The sequence below is a fragment of the Eschrichtius robustus genome, chromosome 9 (assembly GCF_028021215.1).
Source record: "Eschrichtius robustus isolate mEscRob2 chromosome 9, mEscRob2.pri, whole genome shotgun sequence".
Lineage (NCBI taxonomy): Eukaryota > Metazoa > Chordata > Mammalia > Artiodactyla > Eschrichtiidae > Eschrichtius > Eschrichtius robustus.
This window is the reverse complement of record NC_090832.1, coordinates 121,903,600-121,930,746: the sequence shown is the minus strand read 5'-3', so window position 1 is coordinate 121,930,746 and position 27,147 is coordinate 121,903,600. Positions and strand designations below refer to the sequence as shown.

At 34.4% G+C, this 27,147-nt stretch overlaps 1 protein-coding gene across 2 annotated transcripts in view; it reads left to right on the top strand.

The window, feature by feature from the left end:
* The window catches only part of PHIP (pleckstrin homology domain interacting protein), a 122,699-nt gene that overhangs the window by 9,472 nt on the left and 86,080 nt on the right, over nucleotides 1–27,147 (top strand). For both annotated transcript variants that reach the window (XM_068551655.1, XM_068551654.1), the window contains exons 5-7: nucleotides 5,100–5,250; nucleotides 5,348–5,446; nucleotides 24,214–24,374. In XM_068551655.1, coding sequence (XP_068407756.1) covers nucleotides 5,100–5,250; nucleotides 5,348–5,446; nucleotides 24,214–24,374 — 411 coding nt within the window. The remainder of the gene's footprint in view (nucleotides 1–5,099; nucleotides 5,251–5,347; nucleotides 5,447–24,213; nucleotides 24,375–27,147) is intronic.

Below are 27,147 nucleotides of genomic sequence, written 5' to 3'. Positions count from 1 at the left end.
TTAACTCAGCTTTTTCATGTAAAACAACAGTTATCACAAGGCCTGGCATTTAGTGTGCAGCCAGTATGTGTTAGCTATGTTAGTATTATTAATATTCATCACACTTTACCATTTGGTCATACTTTTTATGTGTTGAATATCTTTAAGAGCTTGAAAGCAGCTCTGGTCCTGAAAAGTAATGGGCATATTAGAATTGAGAATGTCAAGTTTTGTTTTGTTTTTCCTTAATAATAGTGTATGGACAATTACTGAGAATCCAGATATAGACATTTTTGGATAAGGGATTTTATTACAATATTGTCTTGACTTTACCTTTTAATTATTTACTAGTAAATTAAAAGTTCATTCAGACTAAAAAGCTTAACTTAATATTAAAGATACAAGGTTCTTAATAATTTGAAAATTAAAAATCACATATATGTAGCCATGAATGAGCTATTTTAATTTTTAAAAATTTGTTTTTGTTTTTACATTTTACATATTGACCAGAAATGCATGGATTAATATTCATGAAGAATAATGTTCAGAAAAAGTAGCAAAAAATAATTTTTATTCATTTTTTAAAATATGTATTGGGGATGTGTGTATATATATGATGCATCTAGGAATGAAAGCTGATGGTCCCTGTTCTCACGTAGTTTACGGTAAAGTTGACAAGAAAAACATTAAATCATTACATTGTTAAAGGTATAATCATGAACTGGTACATGAGTTAAGGAAAAGTCACCAAAGACTGTTCACCTAAGATAATGCACCTAAACTGAATAGGGTGAAGGAAAACAAAGGAAGTTCATTGAAGGGAAGATCTGAAGCAAGTAGAAGAGTTGTCTGGGCAAGGGGACGTGGGGAAATGCTGGGAGTATACACCACATGGAAAAGCCTGACAGGAGAGAGTGCAGGTACAGAACCTGAAAGAAAGCCAGTGTGTCTAAATGTGGAAAGAAGTGGGGTCTGGAGAGTGTAGGGCTGTAAACGTGCCAGATGAGGCAGAGAAATAGTAAGGGACTGTACATGTACTTCAGGGCTTGTAGACCATGTTAAGGATTTGGATCTCCAGAGAGCAAGGAAAGCCTCTGAAGTGCTTTAGGTAGAGGTGACCTGACCAGATCTCTGTTTTGGAAAGAGTATTCTAATTGCAATATAGAGAATAGATTTGAATGAGGTTGTAGAAGGCATGAGTGGATGTGGGAAAGATGGGAGTTTATAGCAAAGATGATTTGAACTTGGATTGTTATTATGGAGATAGAGACGGGTAGATGGGTTTAAGGCTAGGAAGGAAAAATTCAATTGGAGTTGGTGACTGCTTGGATATTTGGAATGAGGTGGGAGGGAGGAATGAACAGTGTGAAAAATGTGACTTCTTGATTTTAGGTTGTTTAGATGGTGTTGCCAGTCACCACGGTAGGGAACTTTTTGGTGGTGGGGGGTCGGCATGAGCATCATGAGTTTACTTTTGGATATGTTGAGTTGAGGAGGCTTTGGGGCTCCAAGGAGAGGAGTATTTTAAGAAAGTCTGATGTGCAAGCCTAGGCTATAGATATAAATTTGGGAAGCTTTGCATAAAGATGGTTCAGGGAGAGAGTATAGAGTGAGAATAAGAGAGGGTCTGGAACTGGGCTCTGGGATCTCAGACCTTAAAGAACCTCACCCTTTAATGGCTAGATAGAGAAGTCAGTTTTTTTCTGCGTATTTTCATATATTCATTTATCTAATAATTAAGCACTTACCTGTAAGTACTATGTTAGGTACTGGGTAGACAGGTAAACAAGTTCTAATCCCCTGTGTTCTTAGGCAGGACATGGATAAAGTAAATTGGCAATTTTAGTATAGTGCAGGGTCTTATGAACCCCAAAACAGGGCAAGATAGTGGTAGGGCCTATATGTGTTTTGGGGGGGGGAGGGGAAGGGGATCATAGCTATCATTAGATTCCTCCTGAGGTCTAGGTATCAAAATATATTAAGAACACTTACTATGGTATGATAAGTACTACAGAGTTCCGGGGAGTGGGGTAAAGGAATGTTTGGGAAGGAGTTTAATGTGCTGTGGAAACACAAAGATAGAATGTCCCCAAAGAAGAGGCAGAGGCAGGTCATGGAAGACAGTGAGGCATAGACTGACATGAAGGAGAGTGAGGTGTGGAGCTGCAGGGGTAAAAATTTCTAGCAGAGGGCTCAGTTTGCACGAGGTCTCGAAGCCAGAAAGCATGAGGCGTTTAAGAACTGAAATTGTCTCCTAACTTTAAAATGAAAGTTGGTTTTGAACAATTGAAATATACTGGATAATCAAGGAAAGATTTAGTTGGAAAAAGTGGATTCATAATATTTTATTTAAAAGATACAGTTCTGCAGTGAAGATTTTCAGGTTCACTCCCTGAAATGTATTTGCAAGAAGACCCTGAAACAGGATCATCACAAAACTAAAGTTAGCAAGTAATGAACTTCCTTGTTAAACACTTTAAAAAGAATTCTGATCAATTTTAAAAAGTCACATTAGAATAATTATCATTTACAAGTTTGAAAGTCGAAGGGACCCTATAAATATTATAGACTTTTACTTTAAATTTTTAAGTAAATTATTTTAGGGAAGATTAAAGTATAAATACAATTGTAAAATTTTATATTCTGCTGTATTTTCTTCTGAATGCTTTTTCTGTTTAATCATACTAGTGCTTGAAAAAGTATGTTTTGAGTCAAGATGATACTATTAGGGAAAAAAGGATTCTGTAACTAAAGGAGTTTGTGAAATTGTGCATTAAACAAAATTGAAAAGATATATCAAGATTTTTCAGAGGCTTTAATGTCATGGTGCTTTTGTGAATCTCCGAAGCAGAGACGTAGTATGTATAATTTATATTAGAACTTCTTTTCCAGAAGTATTCATTCTACCAATAATTATTGACCATCTACTATGTGCGAGACTCTTTATTATTTTAAATTATCTTTTCAAAGTGTGACGATATGGCTACATATTGTCTCTGTGACACTAATATTATGATAAAAAGTAAGGTAGGTTCCTCTTAATTGGCTTCAGCCTAGAAGAACGAATATCAGCTAATTTTTTAAAAAAATATCATTCACAGTCTTTTGCAGTTAGAGTATAACAGATACTGCAAGATGGAACGAAGTGATTTAATCCCTCACTTCCCCCCAAATCTGTCTTACCATAAGGAATTCATACTAAAATTGCCATTACTAAGTGGACTTTTCTTTTAAGTTGTCATGTGTTTTTTAGGCCATTCTTGGCTATGACATTCTCTCAGACTTTCCTTGTTATTTATTTATTTATTTTTAATTGAGGTGAAATTGACATACAACATTATTTTAGTTTCAGGTGCACAACATAATGATTTGGTATTTGTATATATTGTGAAATGATCACCATCACACTAGTTAATGTCTGTCACCATATACTTAAAGCATTTTTTCCTCTTGTCATGAGAACTTTTAAGATCTTCTCTCTCAGCAACTTTCAGTTGTACAATACAGTATTATTACCTATAGTCACCGTGCTCTTCATGGTGGCTTGAATACTTTATAACTGGGAAGTTTTGTACCTTTTAGCTCCCTTCATCCATGGGAGTGGACGAAATGGGTAAAGGGAGTCCAAAGGTACAAGCTTCCAGTTAGTCTTCTAAAAAGAATCTAAGTGAATTTGAGTAGCAATTCTCAAACTTCTTCACCTCAGCACCTCTTCACATTAGTAAAAATTATTGCAGTCCCTTTGTTTTTGTGGATTCTAATCTATTCATATTTCCCATTTAAAAATTAAAACAAATTTTAAAATATTTTTATTCATTTAAATATAATAAACTCATTCCATATAAGTAAAATTTTTTTATAACATAATTATGTTCCTAAACAAACCAAATTTGTGAGAAGAGTGGTATTGTTTTACACTTTTGGGGATGTTTAGCGTCTGGCTTAATAGAAGGCAGATTTTTATATTCACATCTACATTCAGTCTGTTGGAACCTCACATGTCATGTGGCCTCTGGAAAACTCACAGTACACTCATGAGAGAATGAGACTGAAAAAGCAAATAATGTCTTCATATTCTTCATAATTTTTTTTTTTAAATTTTTTGGCCGCACTGCGTGGCATGCAGGATCTTAGTGCCCCCGACCAGGGATTGAACCCGTGTCCCCTGCAGTGGAAGTGCGGAATCTTAACCACTGCACCGCCAGGGAAGTCCCTATTCATAATTTTTACCTGAAAAATCCCTAGGGGTCCCCAGGACACACTTTGAAAACGGCTGAACTAGAATATTTCGGTACTACACTGAGAAATTTTTTGTAACTTGATAACCTAAATATAAAGTGAAAAACTAGTGTACTTGTTTTTTCTAATTTAATTCTCTTTACATTATCATGCAAATATTGTCTGTTTACTAAAGACTTCCAGGATGGATAATAAAAATATAGCATTTTATATCTTGGTTTTGAATGTTAGCATAAATTAAGCAGTACTTTGAAGTTGTTCCAAAAAGTGCTCAAACTTTGTAGTTGGTAGATTTTATAGTCAAAACTTGTTTCATTTAACAGTTGGAATTTGGCCTTTCTCTCTGTGAGGTTTTTGGTATAAATAAATTATAAAATTCAGCATAGAAATCATGTAAGTGTTTTTAGATTTTATAATGAGAACATGAACTATCAAGTTTCTTTAATCCTGAACTATTCTGGAGATTTTTAAAAAATAATACCGAAGATACAAAACGTTTATTATATTTGTAGTTGGATGATTTTTTGTTGTTTGAAGTTTTTGAAAATTGTTAAACTGAAACATACCATTTTAGGTTATAATGCTGTAGGTTTTTTCATTGTTCAGTATATGCACTGACTGGCATCTCTTAATTTATAACTTCCTGTATTTAGGTTACATTAATTCTTTAGCATTTTTCCTCCTCAGTGGGTCAAATCATGGTTGGGTAGCTATTTTATTCTGTGAGCCAAGTGGTTTCACAGAATAAATGTGAACTTTTCCCCCAAGTAAAATGAAATGTTGACTAGCCAGACAAATTACCATATTTTTTAAAGTTTATTTACTGTAAAGAATTGTATCACTTTATTTAGCAAATATTGTATATGTCTTCTACATAATAGGTGAAGTATTACAGACATTTAGCACCTGATCACTTGCTGCAAATATGTCATCGACTGGGACCTCTTCTTGAACAAGAAATTCCACAAAGCGTTCCTGGAGTACAAACTTTATTAGGAGCTGGAAGACAGTCCTTGCTACGCACAAATAAAAGTATGAAAAACTTCTATTAGAATTTAGATGTTTTTTTTCTCACTTTTCGTCTTTGTGTCTTATCTTTGTATCCATTAAAAATGTATGTGTTTAATAGGCTGCAAGCATGTTGTGTGGAAAGGATCTGCTCTGGCGGCGTTGCATTGTGGAAGACCACCAGAGTCACCAATTAACTATGGTAGCCCACCCAGCATTGGTGAGTTGTTTGAGTTCATTACCAAGTTGATATCCTCTTGGTAAAGAGCTTTTGAGAACAAAAATGTTTTTACTTGCTGTGAAGTCAGAGAGTTTCATATTATGTACGTTAGCATTCAAAGAGGAAAAAGCTCTCAGATTTTTTTTCTTACGTTAGTAATCTGTAGTGAAGAAGTCATAATAATGTGTAATTATGGATTGTATATATTGTACCTGTCTAAGCTAATTAGCTCATTGGTATTTTTACAAAAAATTGTTTACTGAGATGTATATCATTAGGCTGATTTAATGGGCAACTGTTATCATAATACAGATTAGTTGTAGCGGTGGAAAACAAAAGTAGTTTTGTTATTTTTATGAATAGTCATGTATTTTTTTGACTTTAAAATTTCAAAGGAGGAAAACTGATGCAGATAGGTCTTCCTCTTGAAATGGCCTCTGGATTCATCCCTTTTACCTGTACTGCTAAAAGGCCCTTGTCTTTCCCGAATTACTATAGCATCCTTCAAACTGGTGTTGCTTCAGGTGTCTTCTCCCTCTCTCCCTTTCAGGTCGTCCTGCATAACACTGTAATGTTAATCTTATTTAATATGTCACTCTTCTGCTCAAGGTGGTATATGAGGTAGCTTGTGCTATTTTAATGGTGTTGCAGTTCCTCTACCACCAAGTCTATACTTCTGACTTTCAGAGACCTTCATGTTTTAATCATAGTCTCCTCTCCTATCCCTACCCTCCTGCCTAGCCAGAAATGTTATTCTCCCTCTTTCTTCCACCTATCCAAATTATACTTATTTCTTCCTTTTCTGGATAATTACAGTCAGTATTACTGTTTTATAATTCATCAATATTACAGTTTTGTATAACTTTCATTTAATGTTTATATAGAATATCTTTTTCTGTTGTTTTACTTTCAACCCTTTTGTATCCTTTTATTTTCCATATCTTAAAAAATAGCATAGAAGTCATTTTTTAAAAATACAATATGACAAATTTTGTGTTTCATCTGGGACATTTTGTCCTTCATATTACAATTATTGATATATTTGGGTTTAAATCTAACTGTTGCTGGGAAGATGATCTCTTTTTCTCTGGTTGCTTTTAAGATTTTCTATCTCTCATTGGTTTTCTGCAGTTTGTGCTGTGTCTTCGTGTCAATTTTTTCTATTATCAAGCTTGAGATTTATTAGGCTTCTTGAATTTAATGTCTTTTGTTGGCATTGGAAAATTGTCAGTCATTATCTTTTAAAATATCATGTCTGCTCCATTCTCTGTTCTCTCCTCTGGGACTCCAGTTAAACAGATGCTAGACTTTCCCACTTTTTCTTCTCTCTTACCCTCTCTTTTACGATTTACATCTTTTTGTCTCTGATGCATTCTGGATAGTTTTCTCTAACCTGTTTTCCAAAGGTATGCTATGTTTGTATGGTGGGTAATCATGGATGATTTTTTTTTTTTTTAAACATACGATTGTCCTGGTTAAATAATGATTTCTGTATAGTCTTACTATAACGAACAACTATTAAAACAACAAAGGATTTGAGACACTAGAGTTTATTTTCACTTGGAACACTATGCTAGGAGGTAGAACAGTTTTCTTGAAAGAAGGGGAAGGTAAATTTAATAGGAGCTTCCCCTCTAGGGAAAAGTTTATCCTCTTTTTGAAAAAATGCATATCCATATAATAAGGGGAATATGTTCCGTTGTTCTTTCAACACATTGCCAAGCAACCCTGTGGTAGGCAATGAAAGTGCAAAAATGATTGATAGTAAATAACTTCCCTCTTAACATTTGCTATGTGAGTAATTACCCTGTTCCAGTCACTACTCTAACCATTTTCCTTTTATTTTCTTTTTTAAAACCTTAAATGGTCTGTAGGTAGGAAATATTCTTACTTTACAGAGAAGGAAATTGAGGCATGAAAAGGTTTGGTGATTTGACCAAGGTTACACATTTAGTGAGTCGTGAAGCCACAGTGACTCGCATTATGCTATGCCTTATTCTCAGTTAGCTAATAGTAACACTTGGCTACTCAAGAAAGTTGGTATTAGTCACTTTTTGGAAAAAGATACCAAATATTTATAAAGTCAGATAAAAAATTTTAGGCCATGTCATTAATGGTCAGATCAGTAAATATTGCTGACATGGATATAGGGGATGTAAATATGGCAAAAATATCTTGAGTTTTGTGTCACATCAGAGTGACACAAGTGGTATATTGAGGTAATATATTGAGGTAATAGAATTAATTACCAAGCAGGTAATTGTACCTTTCTGAGAGAGTTTTATTTCATTTTTAAAGTTTACGATAAATTTTCTTCCCATTCAGATTTTCAGGAAAATGTTCTTTATATTTAAAAAAACACTTGTACTAGAATGCCAGTTTTACCTGCTTTCTTTTTTTGTACTCACACATAGTTTTTGACATCTCTAAAGATAAGCTGGACTAATCGAAAGGACTCTACTTATTAATAGTCATAGTTTAGTGTCGTGTCTCGTCAGTTCACCTTGGTGACAATCTTGGATGTCCTGTCATTGCTATAAAAGTGTGACTAGATGGTAATGGAAAGAAAAATTCATTAGGCTTTTTGGCAGAATAGTTTGCCTGCATAGTGATACAATGTATCGTTTCAAGTTATCACAGAGTATGAGTCAGAAGATTTTTTTTTTTTTTTTTAATATGAACGCTCGTATCTTATTTTGTTGATTCCTCTGCCATTTTCTGTCTGGCTACCTCTAAAAATTTTCCTTACTCTTTCCTTGGTCAATGTAGTATTACCAAGGATCAGTGTAAATAAGAAAAAAACCTTAGCATTGTAGTTTTTCATAAAATATGGGTTGAAATGTTTAATGTAGATTCAGATATTTAAGTTTTGATACATTTGGGAAACAGGGTTTTGTTTTTTTGTTTAACAAACTTTTAATTTTGAAATAAGAAATTAGTTGCTGAAAAGTTGCACAAAGAGCTCCTGTATACCCCTTATGCAGTTTTCCCGAATGTTATAGACCTACATTACCTGGTATTGCTTAAAACTACTCCACCAACATTGGTATGTTATTATTAACTAAACGCCAGACCTTATTCATATCTCACCACATTTTTCCACTAATTACCTTTTCTTGTTCCAGGATCCAGTCCAGAATACCATACTGCACTTAGGGTTTGCTCAGTTTTTTAAATTGAACTTTTTGCTGTAACTCAGAAGATCATTTAAGTTCAGGGTGATGGTAAATTGGATTTTCCTTTCTTAGATTTTTTTTTCCAGTAAGGCCTATATATTCTGTTCCAGTCTTTTGAATCTGTTTTCCATTACCATTGCCATAGCCACATGTTGGGCCTTGGTACTTTTTGCCTGGAGCTCTACATCATTCATTCACTTACCAAGTAACTATTGAGTCCCTACATTATATCTGATACTGGGTTAGATCTGGAGTTGCAGGATAAAGAAGAACATGGCCTCTGCTTCCCTAGAACTTACAGGTTACCTGATCTCCTGCCTCCAGTCTTGTTTCTCTACCCTAGGATTTAGCTCTAAACCAGGGTTTCTTAACCTCAGCACTGTTTACATTTTGGGCCACATAATTCTTTTTTGTAATCAGCTGTCTTGTGCATTGTAGGATGTTTATCAGCATCCCTGCCTGTATCCATTAAACGCTAGTAGCAATTCCTTTCCTGAAATTGTGACAACCAAAAATGTCTCCACACATTCCCAAATGCCCCTGGGGTAAAATTGCCTCCAGTTGAGAACCACTGCTCTGAACTTTCTAAAATGCAAATGTGATCATGTCATGCCTCCTTTTCCCCAGTGATTTTGAGTAGTCTCGACTCTGTAATGTGGCTCACAAAACTGACCTTTTCCCACCTTTTCCTCACCTATACTTTGTGCTATAGCTTTGTATAACTATTGGGCAGTTCTTAAAATCAGCCATTTCTCTTGATCCCTTTCTCTCTGCAGTGTCCCTCATTCTATGAACATTTATCTATTCATCCTTTGAAACCTAAATGTAGCCAGGTAGGATTAAGTGCTTATACAAATCTCTACTGTAGCTTTTATCACATAGTCATGGCTGTTTATTTACTTTTTTTTTTTCCTACTATACTGTTAGGTTCTGGAGGTTGGAACTTATGTTTTAGTGCTCTGTATACACCCAACTCCTCAGCATTAGTAAGTATTAAATAAAGAGGCAATAGGTAATTGATGTAATTGGTGAACTGCAGTGGGACAAGAAAAGTTCAGAAGTGGTAGGGGGTAAAAAACAGAATAGGTGGTTGGAAGAAGAGAGACTTGGTCCAAGGATAGCTTTGAGGTAAGCAAAACCCCCAGACACTGATTTTTAGGAAATCAAGGTTTATTAGTGAACTGGGTTATCGATTCATTACACTTGGAATATTAAAACCCATACCTGTATAATTTCAAAACCAACTCTTGAGTTTATCTCAGTGCTTTCTTATCCTGTTTTATTTTGTTACCTGCTTATAAATCCTGACTACTTTGTACCTCCTATTATTTGATGTAAATTGTGAAAATTGAACTGAAATTCAGTCTCAGGGCAGGAGAACCAAAGTGGTTGGCTCCTTTCCAGCCCTTTACAACCTCCTTTAATAATGTTTTCGAAAGCAAAAAAACCAAAAGATACTACTAGTCCGTTGTTATCACTAGTTTCTAACAATTTTCTATAGAAGATATGTGAATGTGTACTTGGCATGGCCACGTTTATTTTCAAAGGTACTAACAAATCTCTGGTACTGTCCCTTCTTACCTCCTTACCCATATTATGCCTGTTTTCAGATATAGTTTATTCTGTATTTATTTGCCTATGATAAACAACCCTACTTCAATAGTAAGTGACATGGTGGGGGGAGAAAAATAGGAAAGGAGATACTTAGATACATTAAGTCTGTTTTTAAAGGTGAATGTGGAGATTCATTTAATGCATGTTTATCTTGTGGAAAAGATTGTATTAAATTAAAGCAATCATTTGCTAATTGCCTTGTTTGCACTTTTCTTAGGTTTACCATGTTAGCAAAGTAAACTTTTTATCTCTAGATTTTCCAGTTTTCATCTTTTATGTTGTTTTGCCTAGGTACTTCCATATGTTTGTTATTTTACTTGTTGCTTCTGCAGCTCGGTTGCAGTCTTGGTGAGTGGAAATAAGGAGTATTAGGGAACCTGCTTCTTAAAAATGTATGTGTGGAAGGAAACAGCTTTGCCTTGAAAAACAGCTTTACTACACAAACATCCAATTAATGCTAAAAAGCCTATACAGTAGTTCCCCTTTATCCATGGTGGATATGTTCTAAACCCTCCAGTGGTTACATGGAACCGCAGATAGTACCCATCCCTATATATACTATGTTTTTTCCTATACATACATACCTGATAAAGTTTAATTTATAAATTAGGCACAGTAAGAGATCAGCAACAATAACTAATAATAAAACAGAACAATTACAACAATATACAGTTGACCCTTGAGCAGTGCAGGGGTTAGGGGCTCTGGCTCCTCCATCCCCTGCAATTACGTAGTACTATAGTAAATATTTATTGAAAAAATCCTAATATAAGTGAATCCGTGTTGTTCGGTGGTCACCTATAATGTAATGAAAGTTTTGTGAATGTGGTCTCTCTTTCTCAAAGTATCTTATTGTACCAATTTAATGCCTTTTTTTTTTAACCTCAACCAAGCACTTATCACACAGTGTGGCTATAATTTTTGTGGTTTGAAGTGCAACAGCAAAACTAGCACAAATTTCTTTTTCCTTCTTCACGATTTCACGGATAGAATATTGTTACTGTAGATTTTAGCAACCTCAGCATAGGATTTTTTCTTTCTTTTTTTTTTTTGCCCACGCCACTTGGGTTTAAAGGATCTTAGCTCCCCCCGATGAACCCAGGCCCCGGCAGTGAGAGCACCAAGTCCTAACCACTGGACTGCCAGGGAATTCCCGGGATTTTTTTTTTTTTTTCTTTCCTTACTCACTTGAGAATTTTCACCTTTTCACTTAAAGGAAGCACTTTACAGCTTCTCTTTGGCTTATCCGAATTGCCTGCATTACTACTCTTGCGCTTTAAGCCATTATTAGTAAAATAAGGGTTACTTGAACATAAGCACTGCAATACCAGGGACAGTCATTCTGATAGCCCACACGATCTGATAACTCAAATGGTTACTAAGTGACTAAATGGCCAGGATATACTGGGTAAAGGGATGATTACATCCTGGGTAGCATGGACCTGGAGGGGGAAAATTTTTTCATCATGCTACTCAAAGTGGTGTGCAATTTAAAACTTAGGAGTTGTTTATTTCAGGAATTTTCCATTTAATATTTTCGGACCGTGATTGACTACAGGTAACTAAAACCATGGAAAGAGAAACCGTGAATAAGGGGGGACTACTGTACATTAAAAGGCGTTTTAAAGCTTGTCCACATTTCTGGTTTTCTCTGCGGAAAGTAGTTTGAACAAAGGCAGCAAATATTCACTTAAAATTAGGTATAAATCTTGACTCTGCTCAAGATGTGTGGCCTTAGGCAAATTGTTTAACTTTTCAGCCTCTCAACCTTCTCATCTGTAAAACGGGGATAATATCTACCATATCCAGTTATTTGGAGGCTTAAATGAGTTAGCAAAGTGAGGCACAAAGCAGGTAACAATAAATGTTACTCTCTTTCTGTAATTATCATTTAGCAAAATGAATTATTTTGCTCATAAATCTTGAGTACGTTTTTAAAGAGAAGGTTCTTTTCCCTTCTCATTTTCACTGTTATATTTTGCCATATTTCCAATATTGTATTTGACTTACCCTGCAACTGCTGATTTCTTAACATATCTGGCACTGGGCTAGGATCTGGAGTTGTAGGGTTAATTTTTTACTTATGTGACTATATTTCTTACAAAACTATTAGAAAGATTGTTTTATGTTATTATAAACCTTTGAGCTTCAGCATATAATGTCTAATTTAATATTTGGCATATAATTCAGTAAATCATAGGATTCTAATAATCTGTGGTCTCTTTCCTGTTCATTTATTCTTTCCCTAATATTCTCTGTTCAGTCTTGTTCCTTTTCCTGCCTTCTGTACGATCCATACGTTAATCCTTAGTTAGGTGTTCTACTCATCACTTATTTGAATATATTTATTTCGATCTGTTTTTTCTCAGTAATCATTTTTTCTTCCAGAACTCATTTTCTTCTGCGATTTTAGTCTTCTGCTTTTCTAGTTCTATAGTTTTATAATTTGTGTTGTTCTTTAACAATTTCTGACTTAGCTATATATGTATATATACTTTTTGCGGGGGGAGGGTGGGAGGGGGGTCTTGGTTTTTGTTTTTTAATCTGTCCCCTGGATGATACTCATTTATTTACATTTGTTTTCCTGACTACTTTTAGGGTCTGGAAGGTAGAGGTTATGTTTTATTGTTCTTTATAGACCCAGCTCATCAACATTAGTAAATATTAAATGAAGAAGCAGGATATAATTGCTGTAATTGATGAACTGGGGTGGAACAAGAAAAGTTAATGATATTCAGGTTTTCACTTGTCACAGGTTTTTGTTTTGTTAACTCTCTTCTCCCTACCCCCTCCCCAGCCCACCTCTTCTTTTCTTTGCTTCCTAAGAACAGGTAGCTGTGAGAGACTACTAAAATGTATTTGCATTTTTGGTTTTTAAGGGAAATAAAGCTAATGTTTATTATGCCAAAATACCAAATATATAAAATAGACATTATTATTTACATTTTTTTCTTTTGCTTAAATTTCTTTTCAAATTATGATTGACCAAAAAAGGGGAAGGCACTTTGAAGAATGACAGTTTCCTTGGGTGAGTTTAAATTGTTGCTCTTGTAGCTGTGTTTTCTTTTCTTTTGTAAATCATAAGATGAAATTTGTTTTTAGGTTATAGATGTGACGAGAGGTCTTCTCCCCCCAACCCCCCACCCCGCCCCCCCTGTGATGTGTCTGGCAAGTAATTTCAGTAGTAATTAGGAAGCACTGGCCATTGCCTTTTTTACTTTGCATCATATATTTTTCCAGATTGATTATTGGGTTTGATGTTAAATTTCACAGCTCTGTAAGTGAAGCAAGTTATTATATTTTCTTCATAAAGTCTCTGTTTATTTTGAATTTCTTCAGGGAACCTTTGAAGTTAAGGATTAAACATCTTCCTAGACATCTTGAAAACTGGGAAGTCCATGATTAGGCTGAGTAGATATTTACATAAACAGCAGCAATTTGTTCAGCTCCTTAAGGGAGATGTAGGGGGAAAAATGATCTCCCACAAAAGTCTTAAAAATAAAAGAAAAACTGTTCAGTAAAATTTGCTTTTATAACATCTGAAGATTTGACTGTTTAAGGACAGTCAGTATAGATGTTAGCACATAGTACCTTTGAGTTTACAAAACGTTTTGTTTTATTTGCTTTTCATAGTTAACTCTGCAAGATATCCCTACTTTATTAATGAGAAAACTGAAACTTAAGAGAGGTAGTAACTAACTGAGTTATATCCCTGGTTATTTTGTTTCTCATCTTCTTATGCATTTAACTTTATATCACATTTATATAGCACCTTTTTACCTGTTCTGTGAAATTCTTTATCCATTAGTCTTGTTACCACCTGTGTCCGTTTGTTGATTTGGGATAGGAGCCTTTTGAATTATGCCCCAGTATAAGAACTCTAGAAACAGTAAAACATGGTGTGTTCTCTCAAGTTTATATCTTGCCAGATAAATACTTATATTTGAGAGAAAATAGTTCCTTGAGAAAACCTTTGTAATCTTGTTGGCGCACTGATTTAAGTTTTTCTAAAATGAAATTTTGTTTTTGGAACCCTCTGATTTCTTTTGTAAAATCAGCTTTTGCTTTTAGTTATATACCTTCTGATCTGTTCTCTTTGTAGTCAAGAGATAAAACTGCAGTTATCCCAAAGCAAGTCTTTTACTATATTACTCCCACTTCTTTCTCCCTAAAAAACTTCAACTTATTGTCCTTGGGAAAGAGCCCAAAATGCCTGGCATAGCTTAGAAAGCACTTTGCAGTCAGCCTTGGACCTTCTTGGTCTCTCCCTTTGACGCTTGCCCCTTTGTGCTCCGTGTGCTTGTCACACCTGACTTCTTTATGTAGCTTGAGTGTCATGCCCTCCGCAGCTTCAGACCACTGCACATGCTCTTCCCTCCACCTAGGCAGAATATTCTCGCCTCCCACCAACATTCTCTGGCTGTTCATTTTTCAGGTCTTAGTTTAAATGTCAGTGTTTTAGAGAAGTCAACCCTGACTCCCTGATATCCTCCTGCCCTATATGTTTAGGACCCTCTGCTGTATATTTCAAGATTTCCCTGTACCTTCTATTTGATGACACTTATCATTGTTATAAGTCCTTGTTGCATGTCTTTCTTCCCTGCTAAACTGCAATCTCCAGGACGGTAAGTTCTGTCTTCTTTTTCTGTTACATCCTTTAGCTCATACTTGGCCCATATAGGTGCTCTATAAATGTTTGTTGACTCAAAATTGAGTGATTAAAATGTTTGGGGAAAAAAAACAAAACTAACTTTTTATAAAAAATGAATTTTTATTGAAATAACTATTAAAATATTTTAAAATATTTAAAACTGAAAATATTATACCATTGTAGTATTTTCTGTATCATCACACTAGTTTCCAGGAAAGAAATGAGGAGGAAGAATAATACAAATCAAGCAATTGTAAAATTCTAGTAAATTACCATCCTAATTGTAATGTCTGGTTTTTTGTTTGGTTTGGTTTTTTAGTGCTTATTTTGGTATGTGGTTTATGATATTTTTTGCTTAACTCTTGAAATCATTTTTTCACTTTCTGTATTTTATTTCAGTTAGTATTTGAGTTCTCCTTTTCAGACATTATTCTTATTTGTGATATCCGCTAAATCTTAAGAAACACGGTGTCTTTCAAATGGGAGTTACAGCTAAACATTGAATTGAATATGTAGAGATTTGGAGGGCAGCTACTGTGCATACTAATTATTTTAGATACAGTTGTAAAATAAGGAGAGAGGCTGTCTTGGACGTTATGTCACCTAGGTAATTATTTCCCTTTACTCTTGCATTCTCTCGTGCCTCCCCCCTCCCCCCTTTTTTTTGTGGACAGAAAAGCTAATTACAGGATTTTCCTTCCAATGTTGCAACCCCTTGTACTTTAAAGTTGGGACTTTTGTTCATTATAGTTACTGTTAACAGCATTTTATTTGTCTTGTTCATATGATGGTTCCTTACTAGTTACTGGTGTAGTATGATAAAGAGAGGAGATGGTGCTGTAGAAATAAACCAACCTGTGTTGAATTATTTCCCAGATTATCTCTGGCCCTCAACTTATGAATATTTGGTTGTAATTTCCTACTAATATCTATATTAGTAACCCCAGAAGAATTATTGTGTCGAGCTTTTCAGTTGTGGCTCTAAAGAGAATTAAATGTTAGAAGTTCCTCCTTATATGATTCCTTCCCAAATAAAATTGAACCTAAACTACCTTTGACATCTTTTACTTTAAAAACTTAATGGGAAAGATTTTAGAAACAAAACTTATAAACAAAATTGATGGCCCTTTGTATTTTATGGCTTTCGAATCAGACGAGATGTGAATTCTTTGTAGCATGTCATTCCGTCCATTGTCAAATAGGCAATGGTTATTCTCTGTAGTGTAGTATACATTCAAATACTTTAATATACTTAGTCTTTAGCGTTTCTTTTTTTATGATTAAATGAATTTAAATTCCTTGCATCTTTATCCCTGGACCTGTTTTTATCAGTCTTGAATTTAAGTTAATCTCCTTAGACAGTTCATATTTTTCATATTGCTCTTTTGACCTCCTCGAGGTAGATTGAGCTATACTTTATTTAATAAAAAATTAATCAGGATGTATATATGCTCAATAGAGAAAACTTGGAAAATAGAACAGCTCAAAAATTAACCAGTCTCACTGGTTGTCTGTTATTAATACTTTTGCATGTTTCCTCTCAGTCTTTTTTTCTAATATTTGTCTACCTAGCCAGCATGGTAAGAGTGCACTCTTTGGAATCAAACAGCCTGAATTCAAACCTGGGCTTCACCTCTGGGAAAGTTACGTTTTGTCCTTCAGTTCCGTTATTGGTAAGGAATATCCCCAGTAAGGGGATAATAGTAGTAGCCGTGTTAAAAGATGTGTGAGGATTAAATGAGAATATATGTAAAGTTCCTTGAACAGTGCCTGGCATGTAGTAAAGTACTCTGTAAATATTAGCTATTATTTTCCAGATCTGCTACACATCATAATAGTTTTCCACAGCTTTTTTTTCTCCCCACCACAAGCACAGCAGATAAGACTTTTTTTCTATCAGATTCTTGAAGTCCCAGTAAGAACCTCTCTCTCTAGCTTCAGTCCCTGGTGACTTTCGTCTTCCTTTATATGCATTTTCTCAAGATATGTGATTCTTGGCTTTAGCATAAGTTCTTTTTTAGAAAATTATATAGCTGTTTTTTGTGATCTGCACGGTTGCATCATCTCCTTTTCATTCCAACATTTTTGTGATTCTTTAAAAAAAAATAAAATTTTATGTATTTTCATGCGTTAGCAAATACCTTATACCACACAATACTTTATTTCATGGAAATCACCAACACCATATAGAGACAACTTTTTGGACTCGTAGTGAATTTGGAAGGTTATTTCTATAGAAATTGCCCTCTGAGTGTCTGATTGTGGATATATGCGGCAGCATTTTGTTGGGAAAACTAATTATTGTCTAAAGAGGTAAATCATTTTGGAATTTGTTTTCACATGGTCTTGCTTACATGTTTATCATTATTTTTGTACAGGCGTACCTCAGAGATATTACGGGTTGGGTTCTAGACGACCGCGATAAAGTGAATATCACAATAAAGCAAGTCACACAAATTTTTTGTTTTCCCAATGCATATAAAAGTTATGTGTACACTGTACTGTAGTCTTAATTGTGCAATAGCATTATGTCTAAAAAAAAATGTCGATGTCTTAGAAAACAATGCTGTTGGAAAAATGGTGCCAGTAGACTTGCTCAATGCAGGGTTGCCACAAACCTTCAATTTGTAAACAGAAACAAAACGCAGGAGTATCTGCAAAGCGCAGTAAAGCAAAGCACAGTAAAATGTTTGTAGTTCACTTAAGTTTAGTTCTGTAGGTTTCCAAACTTTGGAGAGCCTTTATTAACACAGATTCTGGAGATTAAAATAAAATCTAGGTACTGATTATCCAGAATCCACTCTCTTTTGTACTTTAATTTAGGAACTGTTTATATGGTTATTAATTATAAGTTACAACTACTTTTGCATTTTATTTACAGAAACTCTGGGAGCTTTCCAGGTGTTTCCTTTAACCAGAATCAGAGAAATAAAATTTTCAAAATATAGTACAAAAATGAATCTAATAAAGAATTTTTAAAAAAATTAAAATCTTCTAGTAAAATACTCTGATGTTCCCTGAGTACTCTTTTTTCTGTTATCAGAAAAGGGTCTAGGTTGCACCTTCTGAAATTACATATTCTTTCTTCTTTTTGCCTCCTCATTTAATTCTTCTACTGCCACAAACATTAATTCTCCACGTTTTGGCGTCTACAGCCACATGCCTCTCCTTGCATTCATTATGCTGCCAGCAGGGCTCTGCTTTCATGTGCTGGCAAAAGTTGTAGGCCCTAGTCCTGGGCCCTCCAGTTCTGATTGTTAAGGGGGAACAGCTTTCCTGCACTGGTCTAGATACTGTACAGCATGTTACGTTGTTTATAACAGTTAAAACAACAACAGCAAAAAACCCTAACTTGTGCATTTTTGTTAATTCGTAGTAATTTTAGTTTTTTTCCCCAATTCGTCTTTTTTAACAATGGCTAATTTTGATCTTGGGTAATTTATTGCAGTTGCACCATGTGCCCTTGTCAGTTTTTGTTTATTGATTGATTGATTGGCCACGCCATGCGGCTTGTGGGATTTTAGTTACCCGACCAGGGATTGAACCTGGGCCCTCAGCAGTGAGAGATTGGAGTCCTAATCACTGGGCCGCCAGGGAATTCCTCCGTTTTTTAAAGTACTTAGCAGGATGGTCTTGGAGGATATTATGCTAAGTGAAGTAAATCAGAGAAAGACAGATACTGTATGATGTCACTTAACTGTATGATGTCACTTATATGTGGAATCTAAAATAATTCAACAAACTAGTGAATATAACAAAAAAAAAAGTAGACTCACAGAGAGAACAAACTAGTGGTTATCAGTGGGGAGCAGGGGGAGAGGCAATGTAGGGGTAAGGAATTAAGAGGTACAAGCTTATGCATAAAGTAAGTTATAGGATATATTGTACAACACAGGGAATATAGCCAATATTTATAATAACTATAAATGGAGTATAGCCTTTAAAAATTGTGAATCACTCTATTGTACACCTGTGACATATAATATTGCATAACAAGTATACTTCAACTTTAAAAAATGGAAGAAAAAAATGTACCTGTCAGAAGGAGGAAACCTTTTGGAGGGAGGTGATAATATTTCTGCTTTAGTTCTTATTTGCAGAGATTTTGTCACATATTTTTCTAATATGCTCAAAAATGTAGTCACTAAGGTTATTGCAGATGCTCTTTTCTGGCAGCTACCCATTTTTTCCCCCGTGAAACTTGGTTCAAATGATACAGATTTGTATAGTGAGGAAAACTGAGGTAAATCTGCTTATGTTTATCTTTTTCTAAAATCATCTGCATTGAAAACTTCGGCCCAGCTATAGGACCAAAGTACCGTGTTCCTGGATAGACAGATGTCAGTTGTTTATAAGTGAATGAAATTAAACTTATATTTCCAACAAAGTAGTTTTTTTTTTTTTAACTTTTCAGTAGTCTTCAAATTAGATAATAATAAATCAGGAGTAAGGTTTTTTAAGAGGACACATGAAGAAGAATAGCCAGATAAAAACTAAAATGCCATTAATTATAAATTAAAAATTTTGGCACTGGCGTATAAATAGACATGCCATCAGCAACCTAGCACAGAAATATATATAAGATAATTTAATAGGATAGAGAAGGATTAGTTAGTGAAAAGACTGGAACAGATAGTTGATTAGGGGAATCTTTAGAGACTCACCTAGTAACATACACTAAAACTCCAAATATATTAAGTAGTTAAGTGAGAAATTTAAACCACAAAAAAGTAAAAGAAAATGTAAATGGGTATTTATTGTACCATTGGCTGGTAGAAGAACCTTCATATTAAAGTACTAGAACAAGTTACAGAAGAAAAGAAAAATATTGATAGAATTGGCTATATAAGTGTGAAATCGTGAGATGTCACAGAATAGCATAATATGAAAACCAAGTATATTTGTGGAAAATGTTTCTGGAAGCATAACTTGAGAAATCGAAGTAGAGAGAGAGTAACTTGCTTAAAATCTCCACAGTGTCAAATTTAAGTACAAGTCTGTCAAACTTAAAGCCTAGCTTTTATTTCATTAAGGAATATGGCATAGCTATATTAAAATGCTGTTTATGAGGGAAGTCTCTGCAAAATTTTATGTGATTGCTTTAGGTGGTAGAGTTATGTAGACTTTATGTTCTTATTTTCTACATTGAGTATACATTAGTATTATGATTAAAGAAATAAATCAATTCTTGAAAAATTATTTGGTGTGAACTAGGAAGAAATGGCTTGTGGGGGAATTTTATTTATCATTTTATTACCTAGAATGTATCCACAGAAGTAATAGTTAAGACCCTACTGGCTAGATATATCTAGTTATATACAGTAGTTACATCTAACTTTAAGAAATCATGGGCCTTTTGTTTATCTTTAGTAATTAGTTCTATAGACTTGTGCACGTAGACTTTGTTTCAAAGACTGTTCTGAGTGATTTGCTACAAATGACACTGTTCACTATTTTGCTCCTTTTCTCTCTTCAGAGAGACTGATACTTCAGATGGATAACAGTGATTTCTGGAAGTTTTATTTCACTTTACTGGTCTGTTCCCTCAGAAAACATTGAGTAAATATTTTTACCTATCTCTTTCCCTCCAAATTAAGTAAATTTAGCAGGGCAGTTGAAATGAAGAACTGTTTAGAGATACTTTGAATCTATAATCTGTCCAATAAAGAAATCCATTTTTGTTTTATTTCCTAAACCAAATTGTTTTATTGATGTGTAATTAATTTATTAAATCCACCAACTATATATTATCAACAAAGTGCCAGCCATCATTGTCAGCTTTTAGGCTAATCAAAGAACAAAACAGGTAAAAAATCCTGCTCATGTGGAGCTTATTATGTTGTCGTGGGGGGAGGCAGGAAATAAACAGTGAACATAATTAGCAAGTAAAAGGTGATAAGTGATGGAAAAAGAACAAATACTGAGCTACATAGAGGGGGATCAGGAGTAATGGGTGGTGGTAGGGGGTGGGTTGTAATTTTCAATAGGCTGATCAGGTTCCGCTTCATTGAGAAGGTGACAGGCATCTGAGGAAAGATTTGAAGGAGGTCAAGGAGTTAGCTATATGTGGGAAGAGTTTTCTGGCCAGGGGGAACAGCCGGCGCAAAGACCCCAAGTCAGGAGCATACCTGATGTGTTGGAAGAATGGGGGAGATTAGAATGTTTGGAGCAGACCAAGTAAAGGGGTCAGAGAGGTGTAATGGGGGACAAGATTATGCAGGGTCTTGGTAGGCTGATGCATAAGGAATTTGGTGTTTATTCTGAATCAAGTGAAGAACATTGCAGTTTTGAACACAGGAGTGATACTATAGGGCAACCAGTTAGGTCGCTTTTAAAATTAAAATTTTTAAGTTTAAAATTAAGATTCACTCCTTAATAGAGGAGATGACATTTAAACTGGCCCTGGAGGGTAAGAAAGAATTTGCCAAGTGAAGAAGATAGAGATTTGCTTTGGCAGGCTTAATTTTAACAATATTTCACATCACCATACTTAATGAAAATAAATGTACTTTTAAACCAAAGTCATACATGTTACTTGATTTAAGGTTAAAAGTATAATAATGTCATATAAAGAACTTATTCCTTTGTGACCTCTTATATCTGTTTAACCATGCTCGTTTTAAAAATTGATGTTCTAGTTTAATAAAATTTAAGGAGTTCCTATAATCCAAGAGATATTTCCTTTTCACTCAAAAATCCAATTAGTCTATTAAGAGTTTCTTTTGAAAGTAAATGATTGCCATTTGCCTTTCTGCCATAAAACTGTAAATTTAATTGAACCATCTTGTGTTTCTTCTTATTAACTGAGATTCATTTATATACTTTTTTATTTAAAAGGCTCTACCCTCAGTTGTAGGAAATACGAATAAGAATAAGACAGAATTTCTGTCCTTAAGGTACTTAAGATCTGGTAGGGGAGATAAGACATGATGCAAATGGTGTAGTTAGAGAAAATGTGAGTTCATTGAATGGGAGTCCTACAACATCCTCCTCTCTTCGTTTATAAAAATTCTCTACCTGTTTGACCTGGTCAGGCCATCTTCAAATCCAGTCTCCTCAGTTGAACTTCAACTACTGAACCACACTTATATTTTCTTCTCTAAATCCCTGTATCAAGTTTGAACCACCAACTTATTACCTGGGAACTCCGCATACTATATGTCATATCTTTTAGTACTGTTGTACAAGTTTGTAAATTGGGTGAGAGCAAGGACTCTGCTAGGTACCTTTTCCCTTAGGATGCAGTCATAGTATAGATATCTAGTAGTTAATTGGTAACCAAATATAACATAGGGTAGCGTGGAATATAGTTTTAACTATAAATGTATTTCACTTAATGTTGTTTCTGAAAAGTTTTACTTGAAACGTTGACTGTAAAGTAACTTTTCGAAAGGGATGTTCTTTTTCTGTCGATTCTTAAAATGAAAATAAAGATTTAATCCGAGTTTAGGTAAAGATTCAGTAAAAACTATGTTTAAGAGAGTAGTAACATTTTCTCTTGAAGGAAGTATTTTTTGCTTTATCAACTCTGAATTGTAAATAGTCTTTATAACAAATTCATCTAAAAAAATTCTGACATATGTAAAAGTGCCTGATCATCATTAAAATAATGGTTTTGATTTTGTAGTTATCTCCAACAATCATTTTTATTCCTGAACAGTGTTAAATATTTTTTTAAAATTTGACATTTTGAGAATTTTGTAAATTTTGTATGGCGGGAATTAAACTACGTCTTGGTAACGCAGCACTGTCAACATTTGTGTTACATGTCATCACTTATTTTCTTATAAAACAGACAATAAGTGAGATGTCATTGATCCTTAGTGTTTGGATAAGATCATTTGAGTTCTCGTTTGGCAGGACAGTTGATGCCTGTGGTTTTGTGTGATCTTTGCTCCAAATCAGTTTGGAGCCAAAGCACAGGAGGATGTCTTTCACCAGGCCATTTCTATGCATAAGGAAAAATGTATCAGGGTTTATTAGAAACTTACTGAATCACTGTTATTGTATAACTAGTTTAAGCCTAAATATGCTAATTAACAACTTTCAACATTTGTCTTAGATATCGCAGATGTTGAAATAGATTGTATCATAGGACTTGTATGCTAACAGCAAGAGATGTACTCTATCAGGATATAAAATGATTGATGTAGTAAAAGAACATATAAGCATAATGTAATTATTCCTTGAATTATTATTACTTTAGAACCTGCAAAGTATTCTTCTACGTATCTCCTCACCAGTCCCCAAAATTTTCCTTTTTGCTTGCAAATGTAGTGTAAGCCAAACATTTATTGTATGTGAATAAAATAATAAGCACTGAGATTCTTTATGATACGTCTGAGATATTTGTATTTCATCAACTTTAGGGCATAATTGTAGGCTCTAAACCTTGGTTAAATAGTACTTTGTACATGTATTTAATTTTCTTTGGGACTAAATTTAAGTGAGAAACTAGTGTTTATTCTGTCCAATGTAGATGGCAGTCACAGTCAGAAAAAAAGCCTTGTATTTAAAGATAATCTACAGGTGAATAATGTGCCTGCAGATCAGTCAACATGTATTTATTGAGTGCCTTCTTTGTCTATAATTATTGGTATAGAAAATAAGTAGAGTAGTAATTTAGATGGAAAAGAACATTTTGGGCTGGAGTCAGCATCTCAGGCTTTGGGACAGAAGATAAATTTCAGTCATATCTTGAAAGATGGTTGAAATGGGTGAGGTGAAAAAAGAGAGCTCTAGGTTCTAGAAAAGGAATCATTATGCAGGTCTTTGGCAAGATCCCCAGTTTAATTATTTTTTTTTAAATAATGCAACAGATTATTCCTCTGTCTTCATTTGTTGCAGAGTTTTTAAAAACATCATTCAGCGTGTCATATTTAGAGTGTTAACGAATTGCTGGTTGATGAAAAGTAAAAATCACTGGATCCAGTTTTAACTGCTTTTGTAGGAAAACCTATCTCATAGGGGCCTTTGAAAGAAATAATGTCATATAAAGTGATTCTGGTTTTTAAAGAGCACTAGCCAGAGAGTATAGAAGTCTGAGTTGTAATCCTAGCTTCATGCCTTACTTTGTGACTTCAGACGGGTCGTTTAACTGAATTTACTTGTTTATAAAGTGAAGATGATAGTGCCTGACTTACTTCAGGTGAAATAATGGGCTCTTATTGACTATTTTGAAGACTTTTAACTAGGAGCCGTATACCTTAGAAGGCATCTTTATTTTTACCAACATATGAGAAACTGAAATATGTGAATTCATAAAAGAGGATGATTAAGAAAATTAATTTCTGAATTATACTTATTTCCCCCCCTTTTCTTGGTAGCGGATACTTTGTTTTCAAGGAAGCTGAATGGAAAATACAGGCTTGAGCGACTGGTTCCCACTGCAGTGTATCAGCACATGAAGATGCATAAAAGAATTCTTGGACACTTGTCGTCTGTGTACTGTGTAACTTTTGATCGAACTGGCAGACGGATATTTACTGTAAGTAGTTTTTAAAGTATTATCTTAATTCATATATGGAATTGCAGAAACATTGCTTAAAGTTGAACTTCGAAATAAAACCTTTGTTTTTTCTTTTAATGAAAAACTAGAAATTCAGGTAAATTAGCTTACTGTAACAGAAGGTTTTACTTAAAGTTGGACTTCAGGTTTGGAACATTCTTGAAAGACATGTTGTAGCACAGTTACAGTTATATTATGATCCTCGTGGATAAGTGTAATTCCCAGCATTATATGCAGTGTGACCTTTTTAAAAATGTCATACAGTAGTTTTAATTCTAAACCAAGGACATTTCACCCAAAGTGTGTTAAGCAAATTAGGGGAGTCTAAGAAATTTCCCTTAAAGTGGTGATAGAAAAAATTCTGAGCATATGTAACATTTTCTCCTTTTACCTTTTATCCTTAGCACCTCATTCTTCAGTTTATCTCATGTGTTCAGAGTCTCTTAGGTTTGTTTGTTACTGTTTCTTTTAACTTGTTGAATGGAGAAAACAGAGCTTTTCAGCTTTAAGGGAGAAAATTGCTTTTGGAAATATTTCAATTTATTTTTAGGTGCCTTGACTATTATATCCACTAAGGGTAATACTTACTACACTATTATGGTTGTACTTACCATTAAATACTACTTATATTAAATACTCTGCTGAAGATATACACTCATTCACAGGATTCCTAATTTTAAATGGGAAATGGAAGTTAACATGGAAATTCCTATCTCTGTCTTCGAAGAGAGCAGCTGCGAATTTTATACAGTCACAACAATTATAGATTCCTCTTTTAAGTAAATATGCTTGTAAACTGAGATTTATTTATGTCTCCTTTCTCTCCTTTACCCGTTCACCCAGTCCTCTATAAAACAGCTAAATGGCAGGGTGTGGGAAAGGATTTCCATACATATCTTTTCCCCTGTTCTAGAATCCACTTCAGGCGTTTGCAGATTATTTCCTACATTAGTATTCTCCCTTTCACCTTCTCTTTTTGTTTTTCACCTTCTCTTTTATCTCTGCTGTTCTCTATGAAGCAGAATAAAACTGAAATTTTAAAAATTTTCTGATGGGTTATCATTTTTAGAGTGGGGAATAGTTATCCCTATATTGTCTAAAGTCCTTGATATACCTGCAACAGTAATTTGCTCTCAGATGGTAATGGAAAATTACTTACAGCCTTTTTGAGTTCAATATATTATCATTTAAATTTAGCTCTCAAAACATAAAGTAAATTTGGCATCTCTAATGTTTAAAAGAATTCTTTCAAAAATAATAATAAATTGAAAGAATGAGAAAGATGCATTACATTGTGTTTATACTTCATTTTGGTGAGTATTAAGTTATGCTGTTGCACTGAGATTATAAAAAATATATAACTTCTTACTTAATTTTTGATGTCTGTAAAGTACCTTGTGGGAATTCTTTCTTTGAAAATGAGAGGGATGGTAAGCATTTGATTGTCGTACTTTATGAGGCACTGTGTATGTGTTGATTTGAATTAGACATATAATCTCCTACAACTTTTTGAGGGAAAAATGCAGTGAGACAATACACTGTTGCTGGCTCATGAATTTAGTAGAGTAATAGGCATAGAGTTGGGCGGGCACTCTGAACCAGGGGTTAGTAAACTACTGCCCGTGGGTCAAATCCAGCTTGCCACCTTTTTTTTGCAAATAAAATTTTATTCAAACACAGGCACACTCAGTGGTTGCTTTTGTACCACAACAGCAGAGTTGAGTAGTTATGACAGAGACTGTATGGCCTGAAAAGCCTAAGATAATTGTTATCTGGCCCTGTACAGAAAAAAATTGCAGCCCTTGTTCTAGATATGTAATTCCTACTTTTAAGAGCATTGAATGATATGTGAAGAGGGAAGCGATTTTCTGATTGTTTTCCTTTAGTTGAAGATACATAAATAAAGACAGAAAATTATCACTGTACTATTTTATATGGTCTTACCAAGAGTCTAAAAATGTTGATGCTTTTTATGTATGTGATATAATTTGCTAATTGTGCCAAACTTATAGTCTCATTTGTAATTTTTTACTGGTGATTTGCAGTTACAAATTCCAAAATGTTGCCTTGTGACAAGAAATGCAAAGATATGAGATCACTGTTACTTAAAATTTCTTTGTATTTTTGTGATTATCACCTTGAGTTAGAGTACATATGTGTTCACTATTCATGTTATTTTATTCCACTGGGAACACATTAGCCACTAACAAATGCTTTGAAAACCAGTCTTGAAAACTGATAGGATAAGACTTTAGGATAGTAGATTATGACTGAACAATGAAAGATTCCTGTGAGAGAGTGACACACTGTTGTTATTTATTGGAATAACAATTCAGTAATGGACAGCTCAATATTTCCTTTTTATGTATTTGGTATCTGAAGACCTTGCACACTTATTATTAAGTTCTAGTGTTAGGTATATTTGAAAGCTTTTTCCAAGGGACTCATTCCCAGGGACTTTTGAGTCCTTTCTGGGTAGGCACAGCTAGAGGCACAGCTAGAGGCACAGCTAGAGGCAGTATATAGTCCTGTGGTTAAGAGCATCAGCTTTGGCATTAGGGGGCTCTTAGTTCAACGCACAGCTTTACCACTTCCTAGCAGTGCAGCTTACAAAGATTACCTCACCCTTTTAATCTACAGTGTTCTCAGCTGTTAAAAAAAGGAGGGAAATAGATAATAGTAGTACCAATCCCACAGGATTTTTGTGGGATTGCATGAAATGATGCATGCAGTTAGTATAGAACAAGATATA